Here is a 24,282-nt window from a genome sequence, read left to right on the forward strand (position 1 = left end):
CCAAGAATATTAAAAGTGCCTTCAACTCAGAATGGAACTGATATTTTTCTTTGGAGTTTGTCGCAGTGCAATTTTGTTAATAGAGAGTGAATTGTAAATGTGAAGTAATTCATTGACTGCAAATATGGAATAATCTATTCGTAGCTATTTTAGCTCACTGCCTTTGTGCAATGCTGTGCTTACCTACAAAATAGTCACTGCACTCAAAAAACTGACTACTTTAATAGTCAAGTGAGAAATCAAGCTTTATATACTTAGTATTTCTACTGGGAGAATATTTAAAGAACGGAAATAGTTTTAAAAAGCTAAAGCACCCTGTACTTCTGACAACAGGATTACAGGCAAAAGGTTAACCTGATTTTTCTCTTTTCACAAATACTGACGGGCCTGCTCTATTTTTCTACAAGTTGTTCTTATTGTATCATTTTGTAAGGTGTCTTTTTGAAGAGTGCAGTGAAAAACAGTAAGTTTAAAAAGAACAAGGACGAGAAAGTGATATTCGGCCCAGTCAAGCTCATCTATTTCATATCCTCTCACTTCAATTACAACATTCAACCATATTTTGGTGCCTCTCTAATGTCTATGACTTCGTATGGCAGATTATTCCAAATATACACCTAATATAGCCCTCCTTAAAACTGGCTTTAAATTTACTTCTCATTAATTTTATGTCTTTTGGTCCGACTGATTACTCTGAGGTAACATTCACGTTTTGCTGATTCTGCATGATTTAATATTTCATGTAGTTCAACAAAGTTTCCCTTTAACTAGCGTCCTTCTAGAAGGTACAACCTGACAGTCTCTAATCTTTCCTGAATGCTCACTTCCATTATATTTGGAGTCAAACTTGTTACTTGCCACTTCGTACTCCTTAATATTCGTCACTGTACTCCAAATGTCTCCCAGCTAGAGCACTGTTTTTCTTTTGTGGTGTGGGCAACCAGAACTTAGCACAAGGTCAAAGATGTGGCCTGAGAGCTCACTGTAGAGATGTAACATAAGCTCCAATCATCTATATTCTACTGCTCTTGCTATATATCCCAGCACTTCAAAAACAAAATTGCTTCAGTACGTTATCTCGACAGTGAAACTATTACTTTGTCTCCAACTCCACTCATTGTACCCTCTCCATCCATCTGCAATAAATTTAGCAAGGCCAAATTTAAGTTGCATTTAGTCTGCCCAATTGCTTAACATTAATAAACGTTTCGACAAACCTTTTGTTAAGTCTTCTCTCGACTGCTCCTAGTTTAGTGCACTAATCTTACATTTAGTTTTGATAGGAAATTAATAAAACACAAAAAAAAAACACAAGAACAGTTAATGCTCACAATGAAGCCAGTTATGAAATAGCAACTGTTCTCCATTTTGACTAGCTAATCTTTTCTTACCTAAAAAAAATGTTATAAATATTTTCTGAAGTCTTACAGTAAAGTAGAATGCCACAGAAAGCAAAGGTATATACCAGGAAAGAAAATGTTTTCTTTCTGAACAGCACAAGTAGAATAACTTACTAAATGAAAGGCTTCTGGAGAATGCTGAAAACTGAGCAGCATGTGGGATAGAACCGTTAAAGCACCAGGCCGCACAATCGGATACCAAAGACGATGGAATACCTAACACAGAAAATATATTCACCAATTAGTAGCCATGAAATAATGTTTTGTTTTCACAAATTTGACAACTATGGACACACTTCAATAACCTTCGCTTGGATCCACAGGGTTATCAGTCATCCTTCAGTACCTTAGCAGGTAATCAGTACTCATGCACATGTTTGCACAATAGGTATTTAAACTTTTTGACCAAGAGAAGCATCACAGCTGAGCCAGATACAGCTCTCACCCACTCTCCTACTTTTGAAAGACGATATTGGTCGCAATCAACAGCAAAAGCCACGTTCGATTTTCTTCTCCATGATCTAGGGACACGTGGATTTATTTTTATATTCATTTATAGGATGTGGGCATCGCTGGTTAGGCCAGGATTTATTGCCCACCCCTAGTTGCCCATCAGAAGGTGGCGGCGAGCTGCCTTCTGGAACCGTTACGTTTCTTCAGGTGTAGGTAGACCCACTGTGCTGTTAGGGAGGGAATTCCAGGATTTTGTCCCAGTGCCAGCAAAGGAGCGGCGATATGTTTCCAAGTCAGGGTGTTGAGTGACTTCTAGGGCCTCTACCACCGCCTAGCTGAGATCAGCTACCACAGTGCAGAACAGAGATTGGATCTCCACACTGGAGACCGGCCTGTGCACATGGCGCTTTGTCACCACCACCCCACCCACAACCAAACTAAGTTGATATTAAATTTAATTTCTAATGGGTGAACTCAATTCCATAATTATGTAATTTTTTTGTTGCATCCTCTACTTCTGCCTCAGAAGACGCCGTTCTACCATTTATTAAAAATGTAATTGGAAAAAAACATTTTCAAAAACAAGGCAATCATCTTTGGAAATTCTCTTGGTTCTCTTTATTATAATTGTGGAGATCCAAAGGAAAGTCTAATGCCTACTCTTCGACCTGACACACTTCTGGGACGTAGAGAAAAAAAAAAATCATGGTTTTGCTCAATTAAATCCTTAAGCTACTGTAACTGCAATTCCCCACTTTTAAACACACAAGATTTCCACCAAACAGCTACGGGCTCAGTGAATGGCAAATAAAGCAGTATTTCTGGAACACAGCCAAGACAGGACAATTTACTGCATTCATATTATCAGCAGCTGTAGGCACAGAGTGAGCAGCACAAGTACAATAAATTCTGACCCTGGAACAAACAAAGCAAATGCAAGGTTGAAAAGGATATTAGATAATGCGTTCTTTCAGGGTAAATAGATTACAACGGACATGCTCCTGCTTCATTCATGCATACTTGCTGGTTGTGTGGGTACACAGTTGTTTGAAATGATGCAGAGGTTAGAAAATGGGGAAACTATTTTCAATTATATGAAATGGACAGTAGCATAGTGGTTGGCACAATTGCTTCACAGCTTCAGGGTCCCAGGTTCGATTCCCGCCCTGGGTCACTGTCTGTGCGGAGTGTACACGGAGTGTGCGTGGGTTTCCTCCAGGTGCTCCGGTTTCCTCCCACAGTCCAAAGATGTGCAGGTTAGACATAGAATTTACAGTGCGGAAGAAGGCCATCCGGCCCATCGAGTCTGCACCGGCTCTTGGAAAGAGCACCCTACCCCCTACCCAAGGTCAACACCTCCACCCTATCCCCATAACTCTGTAACCCCACCCAACACTAAGGGCAATTTTGGACACTAAGGGCAATTGATCATGGCCAATCCACCTAACCCGCACATCTTTGGACTGTGGGAGGAAACCCACGCACACACGGGGAGGATGTGCAGACTCCGTACAGACAGTGACCCAAGCCGGAATCGAACCTGGGACCCTGGGACTGTGAAGCGATTGTGCTAACCACAATGCTACCGTGCTGCCCACTAGGTTAGGTGGATTGGCCATCCTAAATTGCCCTTAAGTGTCTAAAATTGCTCTTCGTGTTGGGTGGGGTTACTGGGTTACGGGGATAGAGTGGAGGTATGGGCTTGGGTAGGGTGCTCTTTCCAAGAGCCGGTGCAGACTCGATGGGCCAAATGGCCTCCTTCTGCACTGTAAATTCTATGATTCTATGACTCGGCTATTTGGGGGGGGGGGGGGGGGGGGGGGGGGGGGGGAGAGACGACATAAAGTATTTCAATTGCTTTGCGGCAACACTCATCATTCTGCATCACTAATATCGTCCCAGCATTATATTGCATCATATAAAAATTTATTTCAAGTTTCTTTTCAGGTTTTATTACCTTAAGCGTTGATACTTTTAATGCTGTAATCTTCCACATAATTAATGCAACAGGGAGTTTCAATGCTGAGATTTCAACAGGACTCTCAAGTGATGCAAACAGTCTTTAAATTTGATGATTGATTACTTTCATTTGAGGTGTGCAAGTGTAAGAGATATAATTTACCACTAAATTGGCTGTTCATATAAACATCTGACTAACAGTTTCTTCAGCAGATGCTGCGGGTCCATATTGACAGGTGTGCGCAGGTTTTCACAAAATGCTCACACAAACTTTCTCTCCCTACTCAAATTACATGTTAAATCAGTTTCACATCTCTGCATTAGTATTCGTACAATCACATCGGCAACAGTCATTTCCGTGTTCGGTTCTTCTGATGGAAAAGCTACACTTGGTTCCCCCCTCCCCCTCACTTACTTGTTCGATCTTAAGCAAAGTGACATCTATGAGGATAGTGAACTTCTGGACCGAAGCCAATCCCTTGAGCAGCGCAATCACCCACGTCTCGACATGCTGAGCTAATGGCCAGGACAGCCAATCAATCATTCTTCAGGAGACAAAAAAAAATAGAACCAGAAACATTTAAACTCTACATATCGACGTTTAAAAATACTCCCTTCTCTGCTGCATATTCAACTAAACGTTTATTTAATTGCGTCATTTTAACAATATTGTAAATAAGCATTCTAGAATTTATTTCTTAAACAAAAGCTTCCTATAGTGCTTTTTAACTGTGTTGCCTATAAATTTCCCACAAGGTCAATTTCCATTTGCTTGATATTTCCCTCACATTAAATATAAGAACAGGAGTAGACCACATTCCCCCCCCCCCCGAAAACCCCAACCAGAGGCGATGGTACAGTGGTAGAGGAAAGATAATGGTATAGGGGAGGTGTTGCAGTGCTATTGTTCCCTGCATTGTTTTCTCTTGGGGACGGGTAGAGTTTCTGTTGGCATGCAAATGTATATGGTGTAGCCACAGGTCGAGAGGCTAAGGGGCAGAATTCCTGTTGGTGTGGATCCCGCATAATGCAGTTTTTCTTCTGAGGCAGAGGTAGAATTCCTGTTGGTAAATAAGAGGTGGTGCCATTTTCCACTTCTTCTGACCATCTATCTGAAGACGTGAAGTCTGTATCGCATAGGTTCATCTTTGGTTCTTTTGCTCCTTTAGGTAATTGATAAACATACTGTTGTTTTATTTTATCCTTTATTCAATAAACTTTGATATTATTTGCTCAGTGTCTGAGTCTTTGCCTGATGGTTATATCTCTGTTGAGTTAAGACAGTTTAAAGGGTTAATTTAGGATCCAGTAATTAAGCTGCACGCGACCAAATTAAAATCAGTCTAAATTTATCAAAACACCGTCTATATTTTTAAGAAAACTTAAAAGATAGAATATTCCCAGCTCCATGCTCGAATCTCTCCATTCAGGTTTAAGCCCTGACCAAAATCACAGTTCTGTGACTGTCAATTTTAAATTCTTATACTCCTACAGTTGTGTGTGTTTAAAACCTCTGTGCCTCTATCCTAATAACCTCTCCAGAATTGTGTCCTCGGGTTCAGCCACCGAAGCACCCTCTCTCTATTCGCCCAAGTATAGTAGCTGTCTCTTACGTCGCCTAGGCCCCATGCTCTGGAATCCCCTCCATAAACATCTTCACCTCCCTTTCCTACTTGGAGACTTGTTCAAAAAAGCACCTCCTTGGTCAAACTTTTGGTCACTCTTCCTAATGCCCTCGCCTTTGGCTCATCTTCCAATTGTCTGAAGACGCCTCTGTGAAAAGATTGGGACATTTGCTGCCGGTAAAGGTGCAATACATATGCTAACTGTTGTTGTGTGCTTGGGGCAATAGCCACTGGGAATTGGATTGGGAACGTTAACATTTATATTGTTTAGGATCATTATTGCCAGGAAACAATGAGACTTTTATCCCTCCAATTTGAGCTGGATGTGAAGTTAGCTATCAGAGATGAAAGGTTATTGACCATACAATAAAGTGACATCCCCATATTACAGAGATATGATAGAGCTTTAATGAGATGAGAGACTTGTGTCTGCTAGTTTTGCATCCAGATTCCAGCAAAATCTGGGTGGAATCAGCCAGGGCTGATTCAAAAGAGCATGGGTGAGTTATGCCTGTAGTCACTTACGTTCAAGTTTTCCATGTCAATTTACGCTGGTTTGGGATTCAATTAGAACATACAGTGCAGAAGGAGGCCATTCGGCCCATCGAGTCTGCAACGACCCACTTAAGCCCTCATTTCCACCCTATCCCCATAACCCAATAACCCCTCCTAACCTTTTTTGGTCACTAAGGGCAATTTATCATGGCCAATCCACCTAACCTGCACGTCTTTGGACTGTGGGAGGAAACCGGAGCATCCGGAGGAAACGCACGCAGACACGGGGAGAACGTGCAGACTCTGCACAGACAGTGACCCAAGCCAGGAATCGAACCTGGGACCCGGGCTCTGTGAAGCCACAGTGCTAACCACTTGTGCTACCGTGCTGCCCTAACCTAGTAGGTTCACCTGAACCTACCCCCTCTATCCCCAGGCAAAATTCCGATATCCTGCTGATGATTCTGGTCAGAGAAGCCTCTTCAAATTGCATTTGTTTTCTCTGACACACATTCCCAAGGAAGAGGTACGTTTTAAAATAGTTTCTGTATCAAAAAAATTATAATTTCCTGGGAATCTGACTCGTGCACACCAATGAAGCAATTAAATGTTGAAGATTCTTTAAAGTTGATGATATTTGAAATCAAGTTACGCAAGGGTGGAGAACTGGACACCACAATTAAAAATGATCAGTTGAGGTGATAAACCCATTTTGTTTTTTAAAAATTATTTTTATTCAAAGATTTTGTCAAAAACATAATTTTTGCATAACCGTGCGCCACCGTTAACATAAAATGAAATAAAAGTTAACCATATACACAAAGAAAAGAACAATACAATGTGACGATCCCCCACCCACCCACCCCACCCCCCACCCACCCCCCACCCCCACTGGATTAAGCTAAGCCTAGCACATGATGAGGAGGAATTGACCCTGTTTAGGGCATCTGCCCACAGGCCCGCATCTAGCTCCCCACCTAGCTCCTCCTCCCATTTGCCCTTAAGTTCCTCCACTGGGGCTTCCTCCGCCTCCTGAAGTTCCTGGTAGATGTCCGACACCTTCCCCTCCCCTACCCAGGTGCCGGAGACCACCCTATCCTGTATCCTGCGTGGGGGTAGCAGCGGAAATGACACCACCTGTTTTTTTAGAAAGGCACATACCTGAAGGTATCTGAAAGCATTTCCAGGGGGCAAACTGAATTTCTCCTCCAGCACTTTCAGGCTGGGAAAGATCCCGTCTATGAACAGGCCCTCCATCCTTTTAGCGCCCGTCCTATGCCAGCTTTGAAACCCTCCGTCTATCTTGCCCGGGACAAATCTGTAATTGTTGTGTATCAGGGTCCAGACTGAGGCTCCCACCACCCCCCTGGGCTTTCTCCACTGACCCCAGATCTTTAATGCCGCCACTGCCACCGGACTGGAGGAGTAGTGGGCTGGCGAGAATGGCAGTGGTGCCGTTACAAGTGCCCCTAGGCTGATGCCTTTACATAAGGCCGCCTCTAACCGCTCCCACGTCGACCCCTCCCCCAATACCCATTTCCTAATCATGGCTATGTTGGCCGCCCAGCAGTAGCTGCAAAAGTTCTGCAGCGCCAGCCCACCCCCTCCCCGACTACGCTCTAGATACAGTCTCTTTACTCCCGGGGTCTTGTTTGCCCATACAAATCCCGAGATAATCTTGTTCATCCGCTTAAAGAAGGTCTTAAGGGATGAAGATGGGAAGGCACTGGAAGACGAACAGGAATCTGGGGAGGACCGTCATCTTAACGGTCTGCACCCTGCCCGCTAACGATAGCGGGAGCATGTCCCAGCTTTTGAAGTCTCCCTCCATCTGCTCTACCAGCTGAGATGGCTTAAGCTTGTGGAGGGCATACCACTCTCAAGCCACATATATCCCTCGGTACCGGAAGCTCTTCTCGACCATCTTCAGCGGAAGATCTCCCAGTCTCTTTTCCTGACCCTCAGCTTGGATCACAAACATCTAGCTTTTCTTCTCGTTTAGCGTGTACCGCGAGAAATTGCCAAAGTCCCTCAGAATCTGCATGACCTCCCCCATCTCCTCTCGTGGGTCAGAGATGTACAGGAGCAGGTCATTCGCGTTAAGTGAGACCCGATGGTCCTCTTCCCCCCCCCCCACTCCCCAAACCAGCCCCCGTCAGTTCCTTGATGTCCGCAGCGCTTTAGCCAGCGGCTCTATCGCAAGGGGAGAGGGGGCACCCCTGCCTCGTCCCCCGGTGGAGCCGGAAGTATTCCGACCTCACCCTGTTCATGCACACACTTGCCACGGGGGCCTGGTCGAGTAGCTGGACCCAACCTATGAACCCCTCACCGAATCCGAACCTTCTTAGCGCCTCCAACAAGTACTCCTATTCCACCCGGTCAAAGGCTTTCTCTGCGTCCATCGCCGTCACTACTTCTGCCTCCCCTCCCTCTGTGGGCATCATGATGATGTTTTGGAGCCTCCATACATTAGAGTTCAATTGCCTGCCCTTGACGAAGCCTGTCTGATCCTCCTCTACCACCGCAGGGACACAGTATTCAATTCTAGCAGCCAAGATCTTGGCCAGCAGTTTGGCATCTACGTTAAGGAGCGATATTGGTCTCTAAGATCCACACTGTAGCGGGTCTTTCTCTCGTTTGAGGATGAGTGAAATCGAAGCCGGTGGCGTTGTTGGAAGGAGGGTCCCCTCTCTTTGGCCTCATTAAAAGGTCCTTAGTAGGAGAGGGCACAGCAGTTCCGAAAATTTCTTGTAGAATTCTACAGGGTAGCCATCCGGCCCCGGGGCCTTGCCCGGCTGCATGTTCCCTAGCCCCTTTACCATCTCCTCCAGCTCTATCAGGGCCCCCAGTCCCTCCACCAGATCCTCTTCCACTTTGGAAACCTCAGTTGGTCCATGAATTGCTTCGTCCCCTCCCCTCCCGGCAGGGGCTCTGACTCATACAATTTACCGTAGAACGCCCTAAAAACTTTGTTCATCCCCTCTGGGTCTATGACCGTGTTGCCCTCCTTATCCCGTATTTCCCCAATTTCCTTGGCAGCCTCCTTCTTGCGAAGTTGGTGCGCCAGCATTCTACTCGCTTTCTCCCCATATTCGTAGACAGCCCTTCTGGCCCTCCTCAGCTGTGCTACTGCCTTCCCAGTGGTCAGCAGGTCGAATTCCGCCTGCAGCCTCCGGCGCTCTTTCAGTAGCCCCGTCACTAGGGTCTCCGGGTAACTCCTGTCTACTCTGAGTATCTCCTCAACTAGCCTTTCTCTCTCCGCTCTTTCTTTCTTCTCTCTATGGGATCTGATAGAGATCAACTCCCCTCTGATAACTGCCTTCAGGGCCTCCCACACCGTGGACGTCGCTACCTTCCCGTATCATTAGTTTCCAGGTAGTTTTTAAATGTTCCTCCTTATCCGCCCACAAACCTCGTGGTCTGCCAGCAGCCCCACATCTAGTCTCCATAATGGGGACTGACCTCTCTCCACCCCAAGACGCAAATCCACCCAGTGTGGAGCATGATCGGAAACTGCAATGGCCGAATATTCTGTCCCCTCCACCCTAGGGATTAGCGCCCTGCTCATCACAAAGAAATCTATACGGGAGTAAACCTTGTGGAAAAGAAAGAGAACTCCTTTGCCCTCGGTCGGGTGAATCTCCACGGGTCTACGCCCCCCCACCTGTTCCATGGATCCCCTCAGTTCTTTAGCCGCCGCTGGTCGCTTCCCCGACGTGGGGTTTGACCAGTTCAATACAGGGTCTATGACGGTGTTGGAATCACCCCCCATAATCAGATTGTGTGAGTCTAAGTCCGGAATTTTACCCAGTGTGCGTCTCATAAATTCCACGTCGTCCCAGTTCAGGGCGTAAACGTTCACCAGCACCACCCGAGTCCCCTGCAGCTTCCCGCTGACCATTATGTATCTGCCCCCCTTGTCAGCCACAATATTCCCTGCCTCAAAAACCACCCGTTTGCTGACCAGGATTGCTACTCCTCTGGTCTTTGAATCCAGCCCTGAATGGATTACCTGGCCCACCGACCCTTTTCTCAATCTTGTTTGGTCCGCAAGTTTTAGGTGCGTCTCTTGTAGAATGGCTACGTCTGCCTTTAGCCCCCTTAGGTGCGAGAACACATGAGCCCTCTTGACCGGCCCATTTAGGCCCCGCACATTCTATATGATCATCCTGGATGGGGGACTAACCCCTCCCCCTCCGCCAGATTAGCCATCCCTTTTTTCAGCCAGCCACGAGCCCGCGTCCCCCGCTTACTCAAGCTCTCCCATTGCCTGCCCCCCCCCCCCGACTGTCCCTCTGTTTCCCCCATGTTGGCTCCTTTCTGTCAGCAAAGCGGCATCCCAACCCCCCCTCCCTTAGCAGCCCCGTGATCCCAAACCCCCAAGTCAAGCACCTGCTTGACACTGGCTCTCCCCCCCCTTACGCTTCTGTGAGTCAGCTGACCCATGCTGACCCCAGCCGCTCCCGCTTCGGTCTCCAATTATTCAGATGCCTCGTTTTTTCGGGCCCCTCCCTGCCTGTGGAAAACTCAGCTTATCTGCTTCAACGGCCCCCAAAGAATATTTCCCGCCCCCTCTCCCCACGAATCAAACAACAAACCCGACCACATAAAAGAAACGGCTCCGGCTGCCAGGAGAGCAGCCCTACGTGTAGGGTCCCTCTCTTCCCTCTGCGGTCTACCTCTACAAAAGCTGAAAACATGGCCGAAGACACAGGGAACAAACAAAAATAAGAGGGAACAACATAATGTCGCTCCCTCCGGCTACTCGGCAATTACCATCCCCACCAGAGTAACGTCCCAGTGTGGCTGTCCTTTAGGTGGAGTCCAACTTTTCTTGCTTAAATGAAATTCCACGCCTCGTCCGGTGTATCAAAGTAATGGTGGCGATCTTGATACATGACCCACATGTATCACCGGATGTAACAGCCCGAACTTCACCCCTTTGCTGTGGAGGGCCGCCCTAACACGGTTGAATCCAGCGCGCCTCTTGGCCAGTTCTGCTCCCAGGTTCGGGTAGATGCGGATTAGGCTGTTCTCCGACCTGCTGCTCCGCTCCTTTTTAGCCCACCGCAGGACTCGTTCCTTATCAGAGAAGCAGTGGAGCCGTACCACCGTGGCCCTCGGCGGTTCATTCATTTTGGGCCTCCTTGCAAGGACTCTGTGTGCCCCATCCAGTTCCAGAGGCCGAGGGAATGCTCCTGACCCCATCAGGGTCCCCAGTAACGTGGTCACAAATGCGCTCGCGTCCGACCCCTCCGCACCTGTCAGGTAGGCCCAGAATGCGCAGGTTTTGCATCTTGGAACTGTTTTAAGGTCTTCAAATCTCTTCTGCCACCTCCTATGTAGGAAATCATGCGCCTCCACCCTGACGGCCAGGCCCAGTATCTCGTCCTCATTATCCAAGACCTTTTTCTCAATCTCCTTGGTCGCCTTCTCCTGCATTTTCTGGTTCTCAACCATTTTCTCCATTGAGGCCTTCATTGGAGACAGCATCTCCGTTTTCAGGTCAGCAAAGCAACTTCTAAGGAACTCCTGCTGTTCCCGCGACCACTGGGCCCACGCTGCTTGATCCGAGCCGACCACCATTTTCTGTTCCTGCGCCCGTTCTTGCCGCTGCTCATTTGTTTGGCCGTCCTGCTCCTGGTCCCCTCCATAAACTACTGTGGGGAGCCTTCTAGCGCCGTTTGCCTGCCGATTTGTGCTGAAAAGGGGCCATCAAAACTCCTTGAAAGGGCCCGTTGGTCCGTTAGCGGCGGGAGCTGCCGAAAACGTGACCTACCCGCGCATGGCCGCCATCGGAAGTCGATAAAACCCATTTTGTACTGCATTAATATAGAAGACCATTCAGCTCTTCCAGCCTGTTCCGCTATTCATTATGATCATGGTTGTCCATAATTTCTCCCCCATATCCTTTGATCCCTTTAGCCCCAAGAGCTATATCTATCTCCTTCTTGAAAACATAATGTTTTCATCTCAATTGCTTTTTGTGGCAGCTAACACAGGCTGACTACTCTCTGGGTGAAGAAATGTAATAATCTTTGTCACAAGTAGGCTTACATTTAACACGGCAATGAAGTTACAGTGAAAAGCCCCTAGTCGCCACAATCCAGCACCTGTTCGGATACACTTTTTAAAAAAAAGATCTTTTTATTGGCATTTTCAAAATTATATACATTGCTGTTCGATTTCATTTATTGTACAGTCACAAAGGTTCCTTCTTAGGTTTCACTACTTACAATCTCTTGCTGTCTGGCTGGCTCAGCCTACAATTGCTACCTCGCCTTGCGCCCCCCCCCCCCGCTCTCCTCCGGCCCCCCCCCCCCCCCCCCCCCCCCCCCCCGCCGGCGCAGCCTCCCTCGCTCGTTTTCCTCTTTCTATCTTGCCATGGCTATTTCCCCCTGGCTACTGGTTATTTATTTATGTGTTGCCCACAAACAGGTCTCAGGAAAGTCGGGAGATCGCTCCCATGTTTTGTGGAAGCCCTCATCCGACCCACGAATGGTGAATTTGATTTTCTTCATCTGGTGAAATTCTGATAGGTCGGACAGCCAGTCTGCAGCTTTAGGTGGTGCTGCTGATCATTAACCAAGCAGGATTCTGCAGCGGCCGATCAGGGAGGCAAGGCAAGGGCATCCGCCCTCCTCCCCATGAAGAGATCTGGCTGGCCTGATACCAGACCAGGCCTGAAGACCACCACTTTTGGTCTTGGCTCCACCCTCATCCCCACCAGTTTGGACATTGCCTCGAAGAAGGCTGTCCAGTACCCAGCAAGTCTGGTGCAAGACCAGAACATGTGGGTGTGGTTGGCCAGGCCTCCTTGACACCGTTCACATCTATCCTCCACCTCCGGGTTTTATTCGGCTCATTCGGGTTCTAGTCAAGTCGGCTCCATGTACAAATTTTAGCTGCGTTAGGTTGAGCCTCATGTATGTGGAGGTGGAGTTGACCCTGTGCAGTGCTTTGCTCCAGAGTCCCCACCCTATTTCAAACCCCAAGTCTTCCTCCCATTGCCTCCTTGTCATGTTCAGTTCGGTGTCGGCCCTCTCCAGCAGACGTTCGTACACGTCACTACAGTTCCAACTGCCTAGGATGTCTGCGTCCAGTAGCTCTTCTAATAGTGTCTGTCATGGTGGTCGCAGGTATGTCTTTGTCTCCTTCCGTAGGACATTGTTAAGCTGCAGGTATTTGAGTTTGTTGCCTTCAGCTAGTTGGAATCTCTGCATCAGTTCTTCCAGTGTTGTGACCCTACCGTCCCTGACTGTCAATGCTCCTCCCCCCGGTCTTGTCTCCACCTTTTGAAGGTGGCGTCGGTGAGTGCTGGTGTGAATCTGTGGTTATTGCAGATGGGGGTTTTGTTGGACATTTCGGTCAATTTGAATTGCTGCCGTAGTTGGTTCCACGTTTGGAGGGTGGCTATCACAACGGAGCTGTTGGAGTGTTTCTTGGGCGGGGATGGGAGTGCACTCCCATCCCCGCCCAAGAAACACTCCAACAGCTCCGTTGTGATAGCCACCCCTGGATTTTGTTTTCTGTAGGACCTTCTTTGTGATCTTAGTTTTCTTCCCCCCCCCTCCCATACAAACGCCATGATTAATTTGTCCAGTGCGTGGCAGTACATTCATTTTGATCGCCTGTACTCACCCTGTGAGGGAGAGTGGGAGTGTGTTCCACCTCTGCAGGTCCTTTTTGACTTCCTCTGTCAGACTGGTCAGGTTCCATTTGTGGATCCCCGTCCAGTCAGGAGCGATTTGGATCCCTAGGTACCGGAATTTGTGTTGGGCTTGTTTAAACAGCAGTCTCCCCAGTGCTGTCCCTCCCCCTTGCGGGTTCACTGAGCCATCAGTCTACACTTGAGCCTCAGCAAAGTGATGGAAGGAGAATGAACAGTGCCATTCTCTCTGCCCCCTCCCCCCCCCCCTCAAATTGTGCTACCCCTCCATTTTTAATCATTACATGGGCTTTACACAGTACCTGCTCAAAGAGGCGGCTGCATTTGTCCACATAACGAGAGTGACTGCTAAGTCAACAAACAATTCAGTAGCTCAGAAGTGCTTTGGGATTTTCCAGAGTATGTGACAGGTGCTACCTACATACATAAAAGTTTCTTCTTTACCTGCAGAGAGCACAAGTCATGCTGGCATCTTTGACGTTTTGATCTGTGATCAGGCTTCGAATGAGAACTGTAATCATTTGGAGTGGGATGTGTTGAACAAGGCTTGCGAGGGCAATAGATGGTTCAAATATAGAGTCTGTAAAGCAAACAGATACAGGACTCTTATCTGATGGGCATCATCTTAATTTCAAACCAGGACAGGAATCAGGAAAGCATTCAATAATTGATCGACATACAATAGAGAATAGAGAATTGAGAATGAAGCTGGAGAATTTGATAACTTATTAGAACATAGAACATTACAGCGCAGTACGGGCCCTTCGGCCCTCGATGTTGCGCCGACCTGTGAAACCATCTGAAGCCTATCTGACCTACACTATTCCATTTTCATCCATATGTTTATCCAGTGACCACTTAAATGCCCTTAAAGTTGGCGAGTCTACTACTGTTGCAGGCAGGGCGTTCCACACCCCTACTACTCTCTGAGTAAAGAAACTGCCTCTGACATCTGTCCTATATCTACCACCCCTCAATTTAAAGCTATGTCCCCTCGTGTTGGTCATCACCATCCGAGGAAAGAGACTCTCACTGTCCACCCTATCTAACCCTCTGACTATCTTATATGTCTCTATTAAGTCACCTCTCAGCCTTCTCCTCTCTAACGAAAACAACCTCAATTCCCTGAGCCTTTCCTCGTAAGACCTTCCCTCCATACCAGGCAACATCCTAGTAAATCTCCTCTGAACCCTTTCCAAAGCTTCCACATCCTTCCTATAATGTGGTGACCAGAACTGCACGCAGTACTCCAGGAGTGGCCGCACCAGAGTTATGTACAGCCGCAGCATGACCTTGTGGCTCCGAAACTCAATCCCCCTACTGATAAAGGCTAGCACACCATATGCCTTCTTAACAGCCTTATTAACCTGGGTGGCAACTTTCAGGGATTTATGTACTTGGATGCCGAGATCTCTCTGTTCATCTACACTACCAAGAATCTTGCCATTAGCCCAGTACTCTGCATTCCTGTTACTCCTTCCAAAATGAACCACCTCACACTTTTCCGCATTAAACTCCATCTGCCACCTCTCAGCCCAGCTCTGCAGCTTATCTATGTCCCTCTGTATCTTATAACATCCTTCAGCACTATCCACAACTCCACCGACCTTCGTGTCATCTGCAAATTTACTAACCCATCCTTCTACACCCTCCTCCAGGTCATTTATAAAAATGACAAACAGCAGTGGCCCCAAAACAGATCCTTGCGGTACACCACTAGTAACTGAACTCCAGGATGAACATTTGCCATCAACCACCACCCTCTGTCTTCTTTCAGCTAGCCAATTACTGATCCAAACCGCTAAATCACCTTCAATCCCATACTTCCTTATTTTCTGCAATAGCCTACCGTGTGGAACCTTATCAAACGCCTTACTGAAATCCATATACACCACATCAACCGCTTTACCCTGATCCACCTGTTTGGTCACCTTCTCAAAAAACTCAATAAGGTTTGTGAGGCATGACCTACCCTTCACAAAACCGTGTTGACTATCGCTAATCAACTTGTTCTTTTCAAGATGATTATAAACCCTATCTCTTATAACCTTTTCCAACATTTTACCCACAACCTAAGTAAGGCTCACAGGTCTATAATTACCAGGGTTGTCTCTACTCCCCTTCTTGAACAAGGGGACAACATTTGCTATCCTCCAGTCTTCCGGCACTATTCCTGTCGACAAAGACGACATAAAGATCAAGGACAAAGGCTCTGCAATCTCCTCCCTGGCTTCCCAGAGAATCCTAGGATAAATCCCATCTGGCCCAGGGAAATTATCTATTTTTACACTTTCCAAAATTGCTAACGCCTCCTCCTTGTGAACCTCAATTCCATCTAGCCTGGTCGACTGAACCTGAGTATTCTCCTCGACAACATTATCTTTCTCCAGTGTAAACACTGACGAAAAATATCCATTTAACGCTTCCCCTATCTCCTCTGATTCCACACACAACTTTCCACTACTATCCTTGATTGGCCCTAATCTTACTCTAGTCATTCTTTTGTTCCTGATATACCTATAGAAAGCCTTAGGGTTTTCCTTGATCCTATCCACCAACGACTTTTCGTGTCCTCTCTTCGCTCTTCTTAACTCTCCCTTTAAGTCCTTCCTGGCTAACTTGTAACTCTCAAGTGCCCTAACTGAGCCTTCATGTCTCATCCTAACATAAGCCTTCTTCTTCCTCTTGACAAGTGCTTCAACTTCCTTAGTAAACCACGGTTCCCTTGCTCGACAACTTCCTCCCTGCCTGACAGGTACATACTTATTAAGGACACGCAGTAGCTGTTCCTTGAAAAAGTTCCACATTTATTGTTCATTGATTAAATTTTGCTTAGAATTCTAAACATTTGTCATTCATTCTTAAAGGGGGAGGGACATACAAGTAGCAGACATTTTCAAAATATATGATCTTTGCTATATTTATTTATGCTTGGAAAGTTCCACTTACGCGAGTCCAGGAGAGGGCCAAGTGGACAGGGAATCCTCACCACCACAGGGGAGGGTGATGGTGTGACTGGCATCTCAACAAGTTAGCCCCTGGGCAGAGAGCTTTGGAAGGGGTGGCGCGAGAGGATCAAGAGTCAAATTTGTGCCCATCATTTTAAAATAGGCAAAATAAAACCCCACATGAATGTGCCCTTGCATGTGAGCTGACTGCATGCTCTTCTGCCTCTAGTCAGAGAATAATTTGTGGAGGAAAGAATCATAGATGGCAAAAGGAAAACAAAAGGGAGAAGAACATTAAATAAACAATCGCTTCAAATAAAAGGACAATTTCGGAATGTGAAACTAAACTCTACAGACCAGCAGGGTCCCTGGTTTGATCTCCAGAGTTAGCTGATCTCCGCCAGGATAATGGCAGTGATGCTTCAACTGGCTTCACTGCCATAGGGTGGAGGTGAAGAGAAAATGAGCTCCAGCTGTTGGTGCTAAGTTTGTGACTCCCTGTCGAACACACATGAGCGGGATTGTCAAGTGGTGATCAGATCAGTCTTGATTTTGACGCGACAAATAGCTGATTAGCTTACTGACACAAAGAACGACTGTTTGTAAGGTATCGCAGTGAGGTCTTTATCTGGAGTACGAGAATGGAAAAATTGAGGTATGGGACAATCTTCTTCTGAAATCATTTAAAAGTGAACGCTGAACTAAATGGGTCAACAAAAATGAACTCATCCTTTAACGTGTCCCTTACCTGTAGCAGAGATTATTACGAATACCTCTTGTAGAGAAGGCAGAAGTGCACCAGGCTCAGCTTTCCAAATGCTTTGTAGCAAATTGCTTACTTTGTTCACCTGAGAAATAAATCCACGAATCTCTTCCTCCTGTGTTGCATTGCACTGGAACTGAGTTATTGTCCTTACTAGCTGCTGGCAAAACAGCACTGCTGATTTACCCCTTGGGATACAGTGTACAAAGTCAGACAACAACTCACTCAACCTAGCACACAGCAACGGCTCTGGTCTCTCACAAACTAATCGCAGCACCTCAGTGTGCATGCAGCCGAAGATTTCAAGTACAGAAGGGCAGCTCATTATAAGTTTTAGTCCCATGTGGATATAGTCAATGATGGCAACATCTTTCTTATCCAATGATCCATAACCTTGCTGCAAAAGGTTGAGAATAAAGCCCTTGTTAAAGAACTCTTCAAATTCACAACGGTGATACCTGGCATAGGCGTCAAGTACCTGATGACCCACTTGTTTCTGGAAATTGTCCTCCCCAATTAAAATTAACCTCGTTGTTAGATCAAACATAGCCTTGCATTGTTCTCGGTCAACTGAGTTCTCAGCTGCATCCACCACTTTCTTCACAATCCCCTTCTTCACTGGTAGGGGGTGTGAAGAAGTGATGAGGGCTTCCAGTATTTTATCCATCATTGATTACTGTACCACAGGATTACACTGGAGGTAGTCAGATCCTAAGAGAGAGAGGAGAAAATAGAAAGTCAAAAAGGTAAATAGTACTTTCCCAATTACATTTTGACAAATCATATTTTTTTGGGAAAAAGATCAAACATGGATGAATTACAGAAATGACCCCCCCCCCCCCCCCTCCGCACCCACTCCACCATTCCTCTCTCCTGCTCATGGCGCCTGGTGCTGCTGCCCTTCTGTTAAGCTGGCTTCGAGAAGATTCAGAAATAACCATGGAATAAAGTTGCTCAGATTCAAACCATTAAAGGCTGACCATCCTCACCCACTGTCTTCTTGAACTGTATGTCCTCCCCAAGGTGCTAGTCTCCTGCCACCACTGGATTAGTATGTGGCAGTATTCCTCATCTATACTTTAGAAACCTCCGTTTAGAAAACTTCAATAATTCACAGTATCAGACAAATTATCTTCTACGGCACAATGAAAGCCACAGCAGAAAAAAAAAAGGAGTTTTGAAAATATATACAAATACTAGCTGGAAATCCTCCTAAAATGTGTTTCCTTAGTTTAGTGCAGGAAATTCACTGCTAAAATCAGAAGTGAAAACACGTTTGCATTGGCGGGATCATTTACTTCCATTACCTTGTCATTGTGCACCAACAAAAAGTTAATGCGCAAAATCCATTTGAAGTGCACTGCTGCCTTTACTCTGGGTCCGATTTGCATTATTTGCTTTGCTGCTAATGCTTTCAAGCATTTGCGTATGATTTCTCTGGAATTATAATGCATTTCCATCAGGGTTCATTTGTATTTACAAAGTTGGTACACTGCAGTCTTTTCAGGTAGACCTTCAGATAATCACAGGTTTTCAAACTGAATACCCAGAACTTCAGGAGGACAATACTGGGTTTGCCCCAAAGAGTCAGAAATGTTAGAATCATTATTGTCACAAGTAGGTTTACATTAACACAACAATGAAATTACTGTGAAAAGCCCCGAGTTACCACATTTCAGCGCCTATTCAGTTACATAGAGGGAGAATTCAAATAGACGATAGCACAGTGATTAGCACTGTTGCTTCACAACACCAGGGTCCCAGGTTCGATTCCCGGCTTGGGTCACTGTCTGTGCAGAGTCTGCACGGTCTCCCCTGTCTGCACGGTCTCCCCCGGGAGTTCCGGCTTCCTCCCACGAGTCTTGAAAGACTTAGGTACTTTGGACATGCTGAATTCTCTCTCTGTGTACCCGAACAGGCGCTGGAATGTGGCGACTAGGTGCTTTTCACAGGAACTTTGTTGCAATGTTAATATAAGCCTACTTGTGACAATAAAGATTATATTTTTTAAATGTCCAATTCATCTAACAGGAATTTGACGGGGGTCCTTAGATTTAGGAAATTAAACAAAATCTGAACGTCATTTTTGTTGCTGTAAACCAACAGAAAAGACATTGACTGCAATGACATCTAAAACTCTCCTGGGCGTATCCCACCTCTCACCAAATTCCATTCACTCACCGCCCATCACCCCGGAACACACTGACCTACACTGGCTTCCAATATGGTGACACCTTAATTCTAAAATTCTCCCCCCCCCCCGTTTTCAAACTCCTCCATGGCCTCACCCAGTCCAATCGACTCAAGTCCTGCGACCCCAAAGATCTCTTCTGCTCCTTTGTGCATTCCCAATTTCCCTCACTCTTATCTGTGGCAGCCGTGCCTTCAGCTGCCTATGTCTTTGCTTCCAGAAAATCCCTCCCTAAACCTCTCTGCTTCTCTTTCCTTCTGGCAGTCTTTAAAAGCATCACTTTGACCACATTTTGTATCAGCTGCCACAATATCTTTTCTGTAGCTCTGGGTTGAACTTTATTCGCAAAGTCTTGGGATATTTAAATATGCTCAAGGCGCTATATTAATGCACATCGTTTTGTTTTCAGTAGCTGGTTACTGTGTTTCGTAAGTTAGGACAGACTGGGTGTTCCTGGAAGTTTCTGAACTTTTGTAGAGAACACACAGGAATGCAGAATCATTGGCAGAGCTTTCCACATCCAAAATGTTTTCGAGTCCACTCAATTATGAAGTCATGCAAAAATAATTGAAGGGTTTGAATTGCAAAATTGCTAACTGTTAAGTCCTTCAAGGATGAAGAGATTTGGAGTGGTGCACTGCGTGATGCTGTATGGTACTGAATCAGGATACCTGCTCTTTGCTGAGTTAGTCAATTTCAGATGGATAGCGGTGCAGATTTTAAAAAGTAGAATGGCTCCTTCCTGCTCATGATCACTATCATGAGTGCAGTAATGGGCACATGTGGAGTTTAAATAAGGTGAACTCAACTCTTCCCACAGGTGAATTTCCTACCAATACTCCATCGAAGTTCAAACACGAAAATGGATGTTTGGGTAAAGTACCAAAAGAGTGTTGGTATTTGTGTAATTGTAAGCCGCCATTAGCCATTGGTTTCAAAAGAATGAGCCAAGTGTAGCAAGAATATTTAGAGTTTAAAAAATAACAATTTTCCCCATTTAGTTGCCAATGAATTTCTAGTTTCTGTCACTGACCATACAGGTTTACAAGAAAATGCACAATAAGATTTTATTTTAATGTTATTAAAGTATAACCAAGTTTTCAAAGAATAAACATTTATACTCAACTACCAGCCAGCTATTCGAAAAGTGAACCAGGCTTAAAACAAATCTGAACAAGAGGGCAGTGCAGTAGAGTGCATACATCTGCCACGCTTTCTGAACTCAACATTATTACAATTCTTCTTGGAGGTTTCTCCCTGCCTATCTGATGCATTGTAGCCACAAAGCGGAGAAAATAAATATTTTTATTAAGAGCTTACGTCTCGCTGTGGAAGCTTCAGCCCAATCCACATCCAACAGTCTGAAAACTCTGCTCATATTTTGACAGCTATGACACATCGCCACAGAGGCTAAGGCAATCCACAACATTCTAAAATAATCAACAACATTCTCAATCAAACACAACATTCTAAAAGAAAAAAAGTCAATTTACCCTACATGTACCTTTATGGATCCTTTAAGAAAAAATTCCAAGATTTGCGAGAAACAAATCAGTTCTACATCAGGCCATATCCTACACATATCCTATCGGTGTACAAGTTTCAAGGAAGTCTGTCCATTCATTTGTAAGATATACTGTTTACAGAGAAACAGACTAACAAACATTGGCTGGAATTTTCCAGCTGTTCTCATCTGAGGGACATTCTGGTCTCACTGACAGCAAACCCTGGGCGGGGGGGGGGGGTGGGGGCGGTGAAAACGGACATAGAAAATCCCTGCCAAGTATCTCCACCCACTTTCAGTGGCCATAATTAAGTAAAATTCTCATGAACGGTCATCGACCTGAAATATTTCTCTCTGCGGAGTATTTACTAATCTGAACTTTTCCAGCATTTTCTGTTTTTATTTCAGCTTTTTCCAGCAGTATTTTGCTTTTGTTCAAATTAAAACTACTGGGCATCACTTCTGAAAGCAAACTCCTGGTTAGCAAAAAGCAACACAGCCGGTAATGTTTATTTCACTTAACTTGGTCTGATCCTCTTTGCGCAAGGCAACTACAGCTACACGTTAGATAAAGAACAGACACGTCGAGGCATAAACGTTAGTATGGAAAATGGAAAAATATATTGTTCGAAACATGGGATCCCATTCGTTAGACCCCGGAATTCTTTAATAAATCAGACCGATTATTTCCAGTTGCTTAATAAATAGAGCAAAAACTTCTCTTGGCATCTAAGCGATCCAGCTGATCTCTGAACACTACTTCAACACCATGACAGTGTAATTTTGTGCACACTTGTGGCTGCCGATTAAAATAAACCTTTTAAACGAATGGCGAGAAAAAAACATGGGGGCCCCACTGTAATGCGAGGAAACTATACGGTACAATAAACCACCATTAAAAGCAAAACCAGGTCGACGGAAAGTGAATAAGTTCCCAAGCCAGAAATGTTGCAAGTCATATTGAGAAGGCCAGAGACAATCGCGGCGCGAGTCAGCGGCGTCTCAGCGTTCCAAAAAGGAATGCTGTGTCACAACTTACCCAGGGAAACCATGGCAGCCGCCGGCCACACGCTCACACCGCAACACAGCCTTCCAAGCGTTCCCCGCCCGCCTGCTGGCTCTCACTCCCTGACCCGCTCCAGGAACAGACCGCTCAACGCAGGCGGCCCGACCATCGAAACCGCTTCATCCAAACGGACAACCCACCCACCGTCTCTCACTCTCTCTGAGTGGGCACCTCAGCCAGAAACGTCAGCGCGACAACAGCACACAGGACCCCGCACTGCTTCATCTTAGTCGGTCAATGAAGCGCCGCTGTTGTGTTTGTGAATCAGAGTTCGCGGGGGAAAAAGAGGGAGAAAAAAAGGGAACGAAGACTTTAAAATGAAACTACATATTTTGTGATCGCCGGCGTCATCTCCGAGAGAATTATTGAGGTTTCGCCAATTTCCCTCCCACCCAGGCAAATGTGAGGATTGCCCAGGCACTCAGTGTCATTTGAGAACAGGGTGGGTAACAAGGTGAATCGTGTCTGTTCAGCACATGCAATCGCGCGTCGCCAACATGATATATATTTTCATCTTTCGTGCCTATGACGCTACAATCAAACTGTCAAGTGTCATTTCCTAGTACTCACTGCCAATGTTTAGGTTTAAATGTAGTGTAACAACCTGTGGACAACGTTTCACTTGAAGTGTGTGGTTGCAACCAGTGTCATTATTGATCATGTTCACTCTGCCTGTGTTGCTTATTATAGTGACATTACCAAAATTGGTGCATAATTCCCATTGAAAATGTAATCTCAACTTTTCCATTTGTAATGGTCAAGCCTCTATAGTTCCAGATGGCCGCAGGCTACTTTCCTGTTTGAGGGGGAGAGCTGACTGGTGGTGATTGAACCTCAGGTTCACCACACCTCAGGTGAGGGGCAAGGTTGAGAATAAAAGCAAATTACTACGGATGAAGGAATCTGAAACAAAAACTGAATCCTGGACAAGAGCAGCAGGTGTAACAGCATCTGTGGAGAGAGAAGGGAGCTAATGTTTTGAGTCTGGATGACTCTTTGTCAAAGCCAGACAGATGCTGTCAGACCTGCTGCGATTGTCCATTATTCTCTGTTGTGGCAAAGTTGAGAAGGTAGGGCCTTCATCAATAACCTCAGCCAGTATGGGAATTGAACCCACGCTATTGGCATTGTTCTGCATCACAACTGTCCAGTTAACAGAGCTAAACCAGCCCCCCATTTGTAATTGTAATTCATCATGAGTGGCAGAACATTTGGTAAAGGAAACACATTAAAGGGCCACCGGGGCCAATATTACAGAGATAATACAGATGAGGGAGACCTACAGATCATCCTTCTGTATAAAGAAAATTGTGCGTTTCCTCACCACAGCATGTGACTGCCTCTTAAATGACTCAAAGCTTCTGCATCCATTGATCTATGCAGAAGACCGTTCTAGATATTGATTGCTATTTTCATGAACTTATTACTTTCTAATCTTGGCCTTTATTCATTTATACATATGTGCTCCTAGATCTAGAGTTGTAGTTTAATTTGAATTGATGGCTGGGGCATTCCCTCGGTCCCTGGAATTGGACAGAGTACACAGAGCCCGCGCAAGGAAGCCCAGGGCGAACGAATGCCGAGGGTCATGGTGGTGCGTTTTCACCGTTTCATGGACAAGGAACACGTTTTGCGATGGGCCAAGAAAGAACGGAGCAGCAAGTGGGAGAACTGTGAGTTGCGCATTTATCAGGACCTGGGAGCGGATTTGGCCAATGGGCGAGTTGTGTTCAATCGGGCAAAAACGACCCTGTTTAAGAAGGGGGGTGAAGTTCGGGATGCTGTACCTAGCCCGCCTGTGAGACACGCATGAGGAATGGGACTTCTACTTTGAAACGCCAGGCGAAGTATTGACCTTTATTAAAGAACTGAAGCTGGAGGCGAATTAAAAGACATTGAGCCTTGGAGAAGTACTGTGGCAGCGATTTGCGGTGCTGGATTGTAAAAATTTAAGTAGCTCTATGTGAAACAATGGGCTGTGTGGATGTTTAACGGTTGATCTGTCTTGCAGGGACCTTGTTGGGGGGATGGGCTTTGAATTTCATTCTGCTTTTTGGGTGACTATTTTTCAAAGATGATTGTTTCTTCACTTTTTTTTCTGTTGTTTATTGGGGACTGTGATGCTTTTAAAATGTTTATTCATGTGGGGGGAGAGAGGAGAGTACAATAGGGAGACAGACTGCTTGGTACCGGGGCGGGAGCTATCGAG

The 24,282-nt window shown here is 45.8% G+C and overlaps 1 protein-coding gene across 3 annotated transcripts in view; it reads right to left on the reverse strand.

Moving 5' to 3' along the window:
• The window catches only part of usp38 (ubiquitin specific peptidase 38), a 50,221-nt gene extending 27,971 nt beyond the window's left edge, over positions 1-22,250 (reverse strand). Inside the window, exons 1-5 of one of the 3 annotated variants that reach the window (XM_038792437.1) lie at positions 22,047-22,250; positions 17,298-18,023; positions 14,046-14,181; positions 4,228-4,357; positions 1,515-1,616 (exon numbers count right to left, since the gene is read on the reverse strand). In XM_038792437.1, the coding sequence (XP_038648365.1) occupies positions 1,515-1,616; positions 4,228-4,357; positions 14,046-14,181; positions 17,298-17,982 (1,053 nt within the window). In that variant the 5' untranslated portion in view covers positions 17,983-18,023; positions 22,047-22,250. Of the gene's footprint in view, positions 1-1,514; positions 1,617-4,227; positions 4,358-14,045; positions 14,182-17,297; positions 18,024-18,619; positions 18,909-20,823; positions 20,950-22,046 lie in introns of those variants that run through there. The other 2 variants (XM_038792438.1, XM_038792439.1) reach the window with 2 other exon arrangements.
• Between the last annotated feature and the right edge of the window lie 2,032 nt (positions 22,251-24,282).

This window comes from Scyliorhinus canicula, chromosome 3 (assembly GCF_902713615.1).
Source record: "Scyliorhinus canicula chromosome 3, sScyCan1.1, whole genome shotgun sequence".
In the NCBI taxonomy this organism is placed as follows: Eukaryota; Metazoa; Chordata; class Chondrichthyes; order Carcharhiniformes; family Scyliorhinidae; genus Scyliorhinus; species Scyliorhinus canicula.